General features: G+C 35.6%; 1 protein-coding gene across 1 annotated transcript in view; it reads right to left on the minus strand.

The window, feature by feature from the left end:
• The window catches only part of LOC101357748 (tudor domain-containing protein 3), a 140,301-nt gene extending 125,727 nt beyond the window's left edge, over window positions 1-14,574 (minus strand). The window contains exons 1-2 of the mRNA XM_023741123.1: window positions 14,495-14,574; window positions 8,259-8,324 (exon numbers count right to left, since the gene is read on the minus strand). Coding sequence (XP_023596891.1) covers window positions 8,259-8,324; window positions 14,495-14,509 — 81 coding nt within the window. The 5' untranslated portion in view covers window positions 14,510-14,574. The remainder of the gene's footprint in view (window positions 1-8,258; window positions 8,325-14,494) is intronic.
• Window positions 14,575-14,874: the final 300 nt, after the last annotated feature.

Below are 14,874 nucleotides of genomic sequence, written 5' to 3' on the forward strand. Positions count from 1 at the left end.
TTATATTAAAATTAATCTTTTGCTCTTCAAAAGTGAAAATGTATAGCCATATACCCAACAAAAAATTTGTATCCAGTTTATAAAGAATGCCTACAGATCAAGTAAAAGACAATTTACTAGAAAAATATATAAAAAATGTGAATAAGAATTGCACAGAACTCCCAAATGACCAATAAGTATACAAAGAGTTTCTCAAACTCATTGATAATCAAGATTATATATACTGAAACCACAATTCAATGCCATTTTAAAACCACAAGATAAGAAAAATCTGATCATTTTAAGTGCCAAAAAGATATGGATCAATGGGAAATTGTGTATACTACTGAAGGAAATACAGATCGGTAACAACTGCTTCAGGAAATAATTTGGTATTATAACTCTACTATCTAATAATTTAATTCTTAAATTCCCTAGAGACACTCCTACACATTTACATCAGAAAACATGCACAAGTTTGTTCCTAGAATCAGTTTCTCTATTATCAAAAAAGTGAAAATAACCTAAATACTCATCATCAGGAACATGAATAATAAAATGTGGTATATACACATGGTTTAATATTATGCAAAAGAGAAAATACATGAACAATGGCTATATGCAACATGGACACATCTTAGAGGTATAACATTGAATGGTAAAAGCAAATTGTAGCAGATAAACAACACGCTATCATTTTATTAAGTTCAAAAACAAAGCAAAACAACCTACTGCTTAGGGATAATTACATATGTACTAATTTTTTTAAATCAAGGAAATGCTAAATATAGAATTCACAATAGTAGTTTCTTTGGGGGAGGGGCTAGGAGCCCTGGTGGCGCAGTGGTTAAGGGCTCGGCTGCTAACCAAAAGGTCAGCAGTTCGAATCCACCAGCAGCTCCTTGAAAACCCTACGGAGGGCAGTTTTACTCTGTCCTATAGGGTCACTATGAGTTGAATCGACTCGAGAGCAATGGGTATAGGACACACAAGCAGACAGAACAGTACTGTAAAGTCCAGCTTATTACACTGGGCTGAGGCTTCACAGGTGCTCACTTCATTTATTAAGTTTCAAAACATATATTTGCATATATCAAATATTACATTAAAATATTTCTAATAATTTACATAATTTTTTTTAAATTAAGATATTGGATAGTTGAAAGAGAACTGGAGAACTAGGTCTACAGCATACGCATCAAGAAAAACACTCAAAATCAAATCACAGAATTGGTTTGATGACAGTGATGTGCTGTTAAACCAGTTCTAGGGCAGGGTGGGAAGCCCTGACTTGTACCATTTGCCCATTTTCACAGTTTAAATGGTCCCACCATGGCCGATTTCAACTATTAACTTGATGTTGCCAAACACAAAACTGGCAATAAGCTAACAGGAGGTGGTACAAGTGATTCAGCACACTGCAAGCATCTAACACTGTACTTTTTCTCGTACCATCGATCTCACTGGCTCTGGCACTTATCCTTGTACTCCTGCAACTACTTTCCTAGAAACGCAATCTTGCTGAAGCTTCCACTACCACTGCAGAGGATCTTCCATGGTTGCTGGCTTTCCTGTGTATATTTAGCCCAAGTCCAGGGCACCTGGATGTAACTGTGAAATAGGATGAGATACATGCGTATGGCACAGCTGTGAAGGAGGTTGGGAAAAAAGCATCAGGCAATTTTTGCTTCTCCATCACCAAGACTATTAAAATGGGGAATTTCCCCAAACAGAAGGTGAGAATTCAGGTTCTAGGAATCACAAATGTCCATTATACAGTCATGCGCTACATAACATTCGTTCACACAAGGTCAGAAAACATGTACATCCACGGTCCCATAAGGTTACAGCAGAGCTCAGAATCCTGATCAGAGAATGGGACGTAGTAGATGTAGGCATGTCACACTCAACAATCACAACGATCCTCAAGAATAAAGAAAAAAATTCTCCAGGCTGTAAAATAATCGGCTTCACTGAAAACTACAAGGCTAACGAAAATGCGAGAGGGACCTATATCAGATATGCAGAAATTGCTAATGATGTGGATTGAAACCAACACAAAAGTGAATCCCTCTCAGCACACCGATGATCACTGCTAAGGTACGAAGCTTGCTCAAGACGCTAAAATAAAAGAAAAAGCAGGACCAGACTGCAATATCAGATTTAGTGTTAAGCTCTGGGTGGTTCAAGCACCTCAAACAACGTTTTTCGCTGCATACTGTGAAAGTGAATGGTGTGTCTGAGTGCTGATGCGAAAACAGCAGAAGAATTTGTTGACACCTTATATAAGCTAATTGTAGAGGCAGGTTATTTGCCGCAGCAAATTTTTAATATGGATGAAACCTCCTTATTCTGGAAGAAATGCCTGAAAGGACCTTCATCTATAAATACGGCGTTCGCACAACATCCAAATCACATAACATCCTATTTCACAGTTACATCAACGTTAAGTAACACATGACTGTACTTATCTTCTGTGTATTATTATTAGTCAAGGATTTTGTCAAGCTTCTACAGTTATACAAAATAGCTTTTTTTGCTTTACAAATAGAAATATTGAATATAGTGTACGATAGATGAGAGAGACAGAGAGATACACACATACACACATATACCTACATATACATATGTTGCTGTTGTTAGGTGCCGTCAAGTCAATTTCGACTCATAGCAACCCCACGTGACAGAACAGAACAGCCGCCCCATAGGGTTTTTTAGGCTGTAATTTTTATGGGAAGGAGCACAGTGGTTAAGCGCTTGGCTGCTAACCGAAAAGGTCGGCAGTTCAAAGCTACCAGCCGTTCCGCAGGAGAAAGATGCGGCAGTCTGCTTCTGTAAAGATTTACAGCCTTGGAAACCCCATGGGGCAGTTCTACTCTGTACTATAGGGTTGTTATGAGTGGAAATTGACTTGATGGCAACAGGTTATCTTTACAGCAGCATGTCTCCAGGTTTTTTCCCCTGTAGTGCCACTGGGTGGGTTCAAACCAACAACCTTTCAGTTAGCAGCTGAACAGTTAACCATTGATCATAACTATATATATATATATACACACACACACGTATACATACAGACACATACACTCTTACATCCTCTTATCTGAAGACTTTGAATATACCCCCATATTGGGATCTGCCCACAAGTTCCTACTTCAGAATCACAGCTCTAAAAGCTAACAATCTAGCAAGAAAAGCAACCTCCCCACCTCACTAAGCTGAATCAGGTACCTGTTTGTTGTGTGTACTTCTATCAATTAGCCTTTGTTTCACTACATTCATATTGTTTGCTTTTCTCTCTCTCAGTAGGCCATGTGCTTCAAGAGGGTAGAGGCTGTCTTGTTGATCTCTGTATCCCTTGCACTTAGCACAAATAGGACATCCAAAAACTGCTTGATAAATAATTCTTTTACTTTTATTATAATTTATTTAGCACCTACTAGATATACCAGAAAATATGCCAGGCTCTTGACGTAAGTGATTTAATATACCTTTAGAACTACAAGGAGCACTGGCGGTACAGTGGTTAAGTATTCAGCCGCTAACTAAAAGGTCGGCAGTTTGAATCTACCAGCTGCTCCTTGGAAATCCTATGGGGTAGATTTACTCTGACCTAGAGGGTCGCTATGAGTCGGAATTGACTCGACAGCAACGGGTTTCTTTTTTTTTTCTTTGGTTTAGAACACAAAACACATTACTATTATTCATCTATCTTAAATGAGCAAACTGAGGGCAGAGGATACAGTACTTCGCCACAAGTAGTAAGAAGCAAAATCAGGACTCAGACTCCAGTCTGTCTCACACCAAAGCCTGTCTTCTTTCTTTGCACCATTCTAAAACTATGATACAATTTCTTACACGCTAAAAACAGATACAGGAATAAAGGACAATGGGAACATGAAATGTTAAAATTCAATTCTACTCAGAAGAGGTCAAGAAAATTAGGAGAGAAGAAGTAGCATTCGAGTTGGGGCACGAAGAATAAATAGCAGTTTGCCTGGCAGCTGAGAGAAGGACATTTCGTTCACATGGCAATTATTAATGTGCTATAGCAACAGAAGATGATGGTTTTAGGGAAGCTGCAGTTCTCTCATACCTAAAGGAAAAGAGAAGGGAGTAATGATTTCTATTTCTCAGCGTTGTGCTGAAGACCACATATTACACAGAAAGTATTTAATATGGGAACTAATACAGAATAAGCTCTCAATCAATGGCAGAAAAAGAAAAAGAAGATCCTGATGATGATGATGATGATGATTTTACTAAAAACCAGGGTTCTCCTAAATAAGTTAGGGGCTTGGTGTATCAAAAAAGATCAACAGGAAAGCAGATCAAAGGCATCAGGGGCACTGAAACAAACATCTTTGGAAAGGTAGCCCCTAATTTGATCTCAAAATTTTCAAGTGATATTCATATTCATCAAGGGGGATCAGATCAAAATAATAATAATAAAAGAAAAACTTTCTGAATCATAAAGATGGCGGTATATTTACTGGAAGAAGATATTAAAGTTTCTATCCCATAGAAAATTTAAAACTAGCGTATGGTAAATGCCTGGTAATTGAAAAGTGGAAAAAATAATATTGAATAGGTTTTCCCAAACTTGGGATTCCCTGAAAGTGAAAATAATAATAATAATAATTTATACATCAAAATAACAGTACAAAACATCATTTGCTCTATTCACTCATTCAGAGTAATTACAGCAGATGAATTGTGGGAAAAGATGGTGGGACTACCAGTTAAAAGTAATACTTCTCCTAGTGTCATATGCCTATTCTGTATCTTAATCCTTCCCCTCTCTAGCGTTTTCTTCTCTGGGCAAATAAAAAAATTAAAAAAAAAAAAAAAAGTAAGGGTAACAGTTTGTTATTCAATTACCAGAAAATCATGTCTAATATATATTGTTTTGTACAGTCTTTTTTAAACTTCACAAAATTCCCATAAATAATTACCAATAAGCATTTGCAGATAAGGCATAGTAAAATTAGGGTTTCAGTAATCCATTCTTCTAAAAAATAAAAGTGTGTGTTTACACTAAAAGGAATACTGGTAAATTGTATTAAATTAACATATGGAAAAGCTGATATAATGTCATTTAAATTAACACTTAAAACTTTTTTCAATTATTTTTCTTTAAAGAAAAAAAATGCAATTTCTAGAGTGTCCTAGAGTGAGAAGACACTGACTTTGAATTTTAAGGCAGTGAAGCCATCTAGTGGTTAATGTTGGTATTGCCAAGGCTTCGAGACGGTCACTTCTACTGGTAGACATTCGGTCTCATTCAAAATTTCACATTTAAAAAGGCATATACAACATGTCAGCTCTAGAACTTAGGTGTAAAAAATAAACAGAACTGAAAGTCTTTCCTGTGAGGGCTCCACAGCAATGCATCAAGACTCTCACATTGCTGCACTGGTCACAAAGTATTTTTATATTAATCTATATTTTATAACTGACTTCTACACCTTAAATCAGAGGCTAAAGCTATTAAAATAACCACAGCAAAATATTAAACTTAGTGAGGAATATGAAAAATATTAAGCAGTTTGAGAGGCTGCAACAATGGGCTCAAACATAACACACAACTGTGAGGATGGTGCAGGACCGGGCAGTGTTTCTTTCTGTTGTCCACAGGGTCGCTGTGAGTCAGAACCGACTCAATAACATTTAACAACAACAAACAACATGGTTGTACTTCCTTTTTGTCAGGCCTTTTTGCCATGATTTTTAACTTATTTATAAGCCACTATGGTCCAGGACTCTATAGTATCTCAGCAATTTAAAGCCTGCCCTGAAAAACCCAGAAAAGAAGGTGCAAAAGATGGCTACCCCATCACACGTCCCTCCACTCTCACAATGTTTATGGCTTAAAAAACAAACAGGAACTGCTTATGGGAAAATCTAGCTTAAGCTTAGAAGCCTGGAGAAAGTTGTCATCTTCCCATTTTCACCACCTGCTTTCAATCTCTGAAACTTCTGCATCAAGTTACAGGGGAATATTATGGAGAAAATATAATTGCAAAATAATGTTGAGAGAACAGGAGGAAAGAGAAAAGGGCCTGAGAAATACCATCGTTGCTACTGTTGTTGTTAGGTGCTGTCAAGTCAGTTCTGACTCATAGTTACCCTACAGGACAGACTAGAACTGCCCCACAGGGTTTCCAAGGAGCAGCTGGTGGATGTGAACTGCCAACCTTTTGGTTAGCAGCCAAGCTCTTAACCACTGTGCCACCAGGGCTCCATCATATTAATTAATAATGAAGTTACTTGCACTTTCGGCATTCTGCCTTCTCCCAAAATAACTGATAACTAATAGCATTTATTAAGACTTTAGTGTCTCAAACCCTAGTCAACAATGCTCCTCTGAAGGCCCCAAATCTGTCTTAGAACAGAGAAATGTAAATTTAATATGCCCAGGGATTCTTCTCCTAGCTATAGACCTATAATCTTTCTCACCTGAGCACAGGTCCATCAACACTCCATTCTTCCTTTCCACTCCCAAATTCTCAAATGCTGAAAAATGGAGTTGTTTAACTCAGTAAGAGTTAGATAATACTATATGAGCATTTACTTTTGGCCACTCAAGCGAAGAAGTTTGAAGACTCCTTTCTATATTCCTTTAACCCACCTCCAAAGAGGAGGATTACTGATCTGTTGTGAAACTCTAGCACACTGCATTGAGCCTCAAGCCTAGTGAGTGAGCTTCCAAGGGTGTTGGAAGACATGAGTGAGGCCCTTCCCAAGAAACCCCAAGAGGCTAATGGAAGCAGCTCTCCCTAGGAAGATGGCCTCCTCTCTCATCTTGTAAAGATGCGCAGACACTGCTTTGATGTTATTTACTTTTCCCATAGAGAATTGTTGTACTCATCATACCTGTCATCTAATCTGGAGTTTTCAAAGTATGCTGCTCCCAAAACCAGCAGTGTCAACATTTCCTGGAAACTTGTTCAAAAAAATTCTCGGGCTTCATTCCAATTCTACGAAATCAGAAACTCCGAGGGGCAGGGGCTGGGGCCCAGCAATCTGTGCTTTAGCTAGCCCTCCAGGTGATTCTAGAGCACAGTGAGCTCTGAGAAATACTACCATAACCAGAAAATAAATGTAAAAAACCTGGAGAGCATTCTGAGAAGAACAATGAAAATGAGTAAGAATAAACAAAGGAACCAAAATAGATGGCTTTATCAAAGAGAAACCTGTGGGGTGACATTTACAAGTCTTCAGTACATGAAGAATTATTCACAAAAGACGGTAACCAGATGTTCTCCATTTCCCCTGAGCGGAGATAAAGAAGACATCACTAATGTTAAGTTGCAGCATAAGAAATTTAGACTAAAATATAGTTTGTTGACATGAATGTTGCTAAACATAAAACGAACTGGTAAACGAAGTTGCAGAACCTTCTTTGTATCTTCTGCCTCAAAACTGGAGTAGATTAGAAACCCTCTTACTGTTATTTCCATCACCATGATCACCATCTATTCCATAAATGGACTAATATCAGAAAATGGGAAAAATATATGTTGTTACATTATAGCCCTTTTCAAATTATTCCTAAAATATCTGAGGTGTAATAAATACTTTAAATACTTGAGTGTTAAAATAAGTTTATTCAAACACAAAATACATGTTAAAAGTATTATTTCCTTAGATTATAGCTAATGATGTTCCTCAGCTTAATAGTTCAAAAAGTGACTAAAAGCACATATAAAATTCTTGGCTGATACAATTTACGCATATTTTCAAACGAGAAAAAATTAAATATAAATGAATAGGCAGTGAAAGACTGGTTGCTATCTAAAAATGTATCCTTGTATTTAAAGAAGATGACTGAAAAAAATTGTAACATGAACACACATATGCGTGATGCAAAATGACAGCAATAAGTAAATGCATTGTTTGCCAAATTTCTCCTAATTCCTCTCATCTTATAATTTTGTATTAATAAATTCATAAAATAAATGTAACAGGTAACAAAAATAAAAAATTAAGAAAAGGTCCTTTTCCCAAGCTTCAATAATATCTGATAAGCCTCAAATTGTTTTCTAATTCCTGAAACAGAAGTGTTTTTTTTTTTAAATGTTGAAAAGTCACCAGAAGTTTAACTCAACAATTTTCCATGTGTACAGGAATTCACCATAATGACAACTTTGTGACCTGTTCATCTCCAAAATACTCCTTTGCGGTTGCAGTCTCTTTAGATAAAAAATAATTCCAATAACTTAATAGATGTTGATAACTTAGAAAGTTAGCTAACTTAGGAAGTCAATGTTTTTCTTTACCTTTTCTACCTTTCCACCATTGATGTCACTGGGGAGGAATTTCTTGCCAATTGTTCTCAGATCTGTCTAAAATAAAAATATTATTATTAAAATATAATCATAGAGAAAAGCAAATCTAAATTGCATAAACAAAAGATGAAATTACTTAAGGATTTGTGGATTAAAAACTAAATAAATATTGCAAACAGATGGAAACAACCTAAGTGTCCATCAACAGATGAATGGATAAACAAACTGTGCTACATACACACAACGGAATACTACACAGCTATAAAGAACAATGAGGAGTCCACGAAACACGTTATAACATGGATGAATCTGGAGGATATTATGCTGAATGAAATAAGTTAATCACAAAAGGACAAATATTGTATGATCTCACTTATACAAAAAGTCTAGAATAGGTATATACACAGAAAGTGACGTTCTTTGATGGTTACCAGGGACAGGAGGGGGAAGGAAGGAAAATCACTTTCCAGATAATAGACTTGCTATTTTTTGGGTAATGGGAAAGGTAATACCCAATATGGGTGAAGTCTGCACAACTTGTTCAAGGTAAATGAAGACACTAAAAATATGCAAGAATAAGGGACAATTTTGCAACAAAAACCAAAAAAATATGTATGTGGTTACATAGGTAGACATGTATGCATACATGTGTATAGGAAGGCACATATGAGTAAATGGGTGTGCATGTACAGGTGTATCTGTAGGCATACATATATACATGTTTATGTGTGCTGCATATACATTCATATATATAATAAACCACATAGGGGGCACAGCTACAGATACTTCCTAGATATAACCAAACACCTCGTTGGAACTAGATTACTGGGTTTGAAGGCTTAGGACCACAGTCTCACGGGAAAATTCAGTCAACTGGCATAACATAGTTCATAAAGATACTGTTCCACATCCTAGTTTGGTGAGTAGCGTCTGGTGTCTTTGCGAGTGGCCATCTAAGATACAATTATTCTACCAGCTTGGAGCTAAAGAGAATGAAAGAAACCAAAGATTCAAAGAAGAAACTAGCCCACAAGACTAACAGCCCAATGAACCACAGCCTCATTTAGCCTGAGACCAGAACTAGATGGTGCCCAGCTATCATTATGGACCATTCTGACCAGGGACACAACAGAAGATCCGAAACAGAAAGGGAGAAAAACATAAAACAAAACTCAAATTCCTAAAAAAGGGCAGACTTACTGGATTGATAGAGACTAGAGGAACCCCAGAAACTATTGCCCTAAAATACCTTTTGAACTTGGAACTGAGGTCACTCCTGGTGGTCACCTTTCATCCAAACAATTGATAGGCTTATAAAATAAACAGCATCACCCGTGAATACTGTGCTCCCTTAAATAATCAACTATATGAGACCAAATGGTCAACACTTACCCTAAAACAAAGATGAAAAGCTAAGGTGGGGCAAGGAAGCTAGATTAATGGAAACAGAACAAAAAGAATGGAAATAATGAGAATGCAGACACACTGTGAAAAATGTAACCAATGTCATGGAACAAGTTGTACAAAAATTGTTAAATGGGAAACCAATTTGCTGTGTAAACTTTCACCTAAAACACAATATTTTTAAAAAACTAAATGTCTATTGATTGAGATTCATACGTATAATCAATCTTACAAATAACATAATACTATACATAAAGTTGCTTAAAGTGCACCAGTAAACTAAATAGTAATATATAAAGTGTCAATTCTGGTCATATTTCTTTAGGTAAAGTTCTAACATACTATTCTCCACTAAAATCCAAAGCTTGATTTTATGTAAATTTAATCTTACCTAAAAATTAGCACCACAATCCAAAATTAAATGACTACTTTTGAGTATATAAACACAGTATATGTTCACAATTGAACCCTACACAAACTTGATATGCAGAGATATGAAAATACATAATTCTGTCGGCTTTGATACCCATAATATAACACACAAATATTTCAGGGAATAATACCACTGCAATCACAAAGAAGTTACAGTAAGACTTCACTATAGTAATTATTTTTTTCATCTGCTTAAACAAATCACACAGACAGAAGGTAGTGCACAAGGGACTGACTATATGAAAATACTGAAGTACATGTCACTCGGCAAACCAAAGCAATACACAAAAAGGGACTAACATAAATAAAGTTACAGCATTTCTGATATAAAAAGAAAACTTCAACTACCTAATCTACATAAAAAGAGAACTTTCAAGGATTATATCTTCTTTAAGAAGTGAAAAGCTAAAGGAATGGTAAGAAATTTACTCAAATGGCAAGTATTAGTATTTATGAAAAAGGCCTAATTATTTAAGCTAAGAAATTAACCTCATGCTTGAGATAGTGAGGTTGAATTAATAATTACACTTGTATGGTTTTGTTATTCCTTGAAATATAGTAAACAGTAACTCTTCATAGCCTTAAGTTTAGAATAAAAGAAAATACAGTGCATTTATTCACATAAATTATAATGGATAAATTTAGATTAGATTTAAGGAGAAAACTCCAGATGATTACAATTCATGTGATGTAAAATCAATACATATGGAGAGACAGGATAGTCTTCTTTGCACATCTGTAATAACAGAATATCCTCCTATGTGGAATATCCTTATGTAGTCAACCTAAGACACAAGCACATAAATTACATGATGCTCATTAATCCTTTCCAGTCTTTTAAATTATAAACTGTGCCTCAGGTTGGATGCCTTTTCACTTTTAAAAATTCCGAGCAATACAAGGGTAGAAAATACTTCCTTATCCTGGCTTTTCCTATGTTACGGCTGTTTGGAGCATTAAATGTTAATACACGTGAAGCACAATGACTGGCACAGAGGTAGCATTCAGTGAATGTCAGCCATCATAATGATTTCAGCAAATATAAGACATCATCAGTATGATAACATTTTGTTATCATTTAAACATGCATAACAACTATTAAGTCAATAATACAACTAACAATTCATAAAAACAAAGGCATGTTTTGAAGTCACTCAAAGGCTAAAATAATTGGTTTTTATTAGTAATCATGAAATTTAATTCATACATCCAAGCTAAAATGAGGCATCAGTGTAAAGGAGAAATGAGTCCTTGACTAAAATCCTAGTTTGATTCATCTCAAGCTGTAATTAATTAACCATATGACCTTGCACAGTGTAACAAATTCTCTAAATTCACTTAATTTATTCTTATATAAAAAGGAAAAAATATTACCAACTGTGAAGTGTGGAACCACCTTGCAGTAAGCCATTTTGCCTTTGGCCCTGGGGGAGAGCCTGACCACAAGCAAGGCCAATAAGTAGGGGTGACCAGACCAAGAGGGATCACCTGGGGGCCCAATCCTGACTAAGCCTCAGGAGGCACGATGTAACCTATCATGGCCATGTGGTGAGGCCAATAAAAGCCTTGGAAGACGGAGGCTGTGTAGCTTCCTGGGTGGAGAGGATGAACATTTGCTCTCGGGAGGGTAAGCATGTCCCCAGGGGACATGGAAGCTCTGCGCCAAGTCCCCACCAGGACCTTGCCCTTTGTGTTTTTATCTTTTTTCCTACTATTAAAGATAACCCCTTTATCTGCAATTTGTGACTCATTTCAACAAATTTCTGGACCTAAGAAACAGAGAGGGGGCCAGCACCCACTGACCTAGCCCTGGGTGACTGGGGATAAAAGGGAAGGACTGTGGAGGAGCTGGGGTCTGGGCTGACCAGGGAAGGGAGGATGAGGTTTCCCTGGGCTGGTATGACGTAACTGGTGCAGCAAGCAGAGAGGACCCTGACTGCTCACCAACCCCATCTCACAAAGTTGTTGTCAGGCTAAAAGAAGACATTATATTCAAAGTTTAGGTAATACTTTTAAAATACTATACATACGTATAAGAAATAAATGATAGTTTAATGTATTTTTAGTATAAAAAAATAACAAATCTTTAAACATCCTAAATTCAAAGTCAACTTATAATACTGCAATGGCTTTATTATCCAGACTCCATTTTATCAGGATCACTAGGAAGAATACTTCTACACTGAACATAAAAAAAAAAATGAAGGAGAAATATTTAGTCTATTAACTTCTTCTTACAATTTATAAAGCATCCAGCTACATACACACACACACACGCACATGTACACATACACACACAAAAGATTACTATTTACTCAAGTAAGTTCAATAGAATATCTGTTTGGTAGATCATTTTATACTATACAGAACCTTAGAGAAATTTTTTAGAAACAACCTGTTTTTTAATTGTTACAAACAGTGTTCAGTAATTTAAGACTGGACTACCACTTAATTTTTTTTCTGAATAATTCAGTTATTTATACCCCAGAACTACAGGCCTGATTTCAATTCCCTTTCTCAATATTATTATTTTTCACTTTACAGAATACGAAATTAAGGACTCTCCTTTTTCACATAAAAATCTATGCAGAAAATAGTTAACATAGCAGACTGAGTGTGCTATCTTTAGCAGAGCCTGCTTACAATATTGGCCCTAGGCTGACATCTGGGAATTTGGTACTTCAACCATTCCCTACCTGAAAGTGTGGTTCACTGTTGAGACTGTTCGTACAAACTACGTGATTTATGATGAACACCTGCTTTTTTTCTGGGAGTCTGGAATTTTGCTATCTGCTAGGCAGAGGCTACCTTCATGACCACTACAATAAAAGCCTTGGGCACCGACTCTCTAATGAGCTTCCCAGGGCAGAAATATGGTACACATGTCATTGCATTTTTCATTGCAGGAGAAAAGTACAAGCTCAGTGTGTCCCTTCACGAGAGGAAGAGAACATAAGAAAGCCTGTACATGGATTTATCCACACTCCTTTTTTTTTTTCCATTGCCAGTCTTGCTGTGTATGTTTTCTCTGTAATAAACCTTAGTCATGAATATGTGCTGAGTCCCAAGAGTTCTTCTAGTGGATCATCAAACATACGAGTGCTTGTGAGGACTCACAAAACAAAATCCCATATATTCATTGTCTTTCCCTAGTAGAATTTAAAAAAAAAAAAAAAACTGAATTAAGATGTCCAATCTTACAATAATTAATGTTATATTATAAAGAATCATTAATACAAGTCTTTCTCAACTAGCAATCAATAAAACCACTATCACTTAAAAGTTGAAAAAAATTCAACAGAATACTCCAAATGCCTGATTTTATTGAAAGGTAATACACTTGAAATACGGAGCCCTGGTGACACAGTGGTTAAGAGCTACAGCTGCCGACCAAAAGGTCAGCAGTTTGAATCCATCAGCCACTCCTTAGAAACCCTATGGGGCAGTTCTACTCTGTCCTATAGGGTCACTATGAGTTGGAACCAACTCGAGAGTACCTAACAACAACAACACTTGAAAAGTAAACGATTTATTTAGTGTGGCTTTCATCCTGCTTAAAGTTTTCGTTTTGTTGATCATATGTCATAATAGCTTTGGATTGGGGTTTCAACTACATATGCCAGAGAAAATTATAAAGACAAATTAATTCATTCAGAAACAGTCATCCTGTATGTCTTGTGTGCATAGCACAAATATTTCATCTTGATTAATTTAGTTTCACACACAATTATAGCTAGTTCACTGCTATGTAAATATATAAACACAGGAGTAACTGAGGGATTGATAAAAGAATATTAGTTTGCTTATATTTATATTTCAAACAAAAAAAATCCCAATTATGAAAAAGATGAGAGATTAGAAATACTCATGAAAATGCTAAAGGTAATTAACTATAAGTGGGTTTAGTTTTTATATTTTGCTCTTCTTTATTTTCTCAAGTTTCCTACAAGATGTACATATTATTTTTTCATTAGGAAAAGTTATTTTGAAACAATAAATCCAATTTTCAAAATTCTATAACCTAGTGAGGGTTTCCACGTAAATTAAATGGCAATTTTTTAAAAATGAATATAGTCAGTTTTCAGTGCTATTATATTGCTACATTATGAAATTCTATAACTGATCACTGGGTTTAAAAAAAGTAATATTAATTGCTTTTTTTTCTGTATCACTGGATTCTGCAGAGTAAATGCTAAAGAAACATACTTCTAAATAAAGTTGGCTGATCTAAGATAACCAAATTCAACCAACGTCACAGCAACTTAATGGACAATAAAAATGAAAAGTATTCTCTATATTACTTATCATAAAATATAGTTTACTCTATGAGAAGTTTTTCATGAATATAGCTTCCATGTTAAAAGTGTTTATAAATTAATAAAATAACCTACATTGAGAGCAATCATGATGATGTCATTTATATTGACTTTGTCAGGAGAATTTGTACAAGCTTCAATGCCTTCATCTGAAAGATACCTGTTAAAATAAAATAAATGGATTAATATTTTCTAAAATCAAAATTTCCATCTTAATCTACATACGATTCTATTCTCTACTATAAAATGCTTCTACTCCAAATACTAGAGAAAAACCCCTGGATATTTCTGTTTATTTGCCATTTCTGACGGAACACAATGGAAAATGTACACTTTCTCTTTCGTATCCTTAAAAGGACTTTCTAGTAATAAGATTATCTATATGATTTCTTGGAAACGCTATTTAAAGGTTGATACACTTCTTAAGGAATGCAAGAGATATATTTTGCTATTAT

The sequence above is a fragment of the Trichechus manatus genome, unplaced genomic scaffold (assembly GCF_000243295.1).
Source record: "Trichechus manatus latirostris isolate Lorelei unplaced genomic scaffold, TriManLat1.0 scaffold00173, whole genome shotgun sequence".
Classification (NCBI taxonomy): Eukaryota; Metazoa; Chordata; class Mammalia; order Sirenia; family Trichechidae; genus Trichechus; species Trichechus manatus.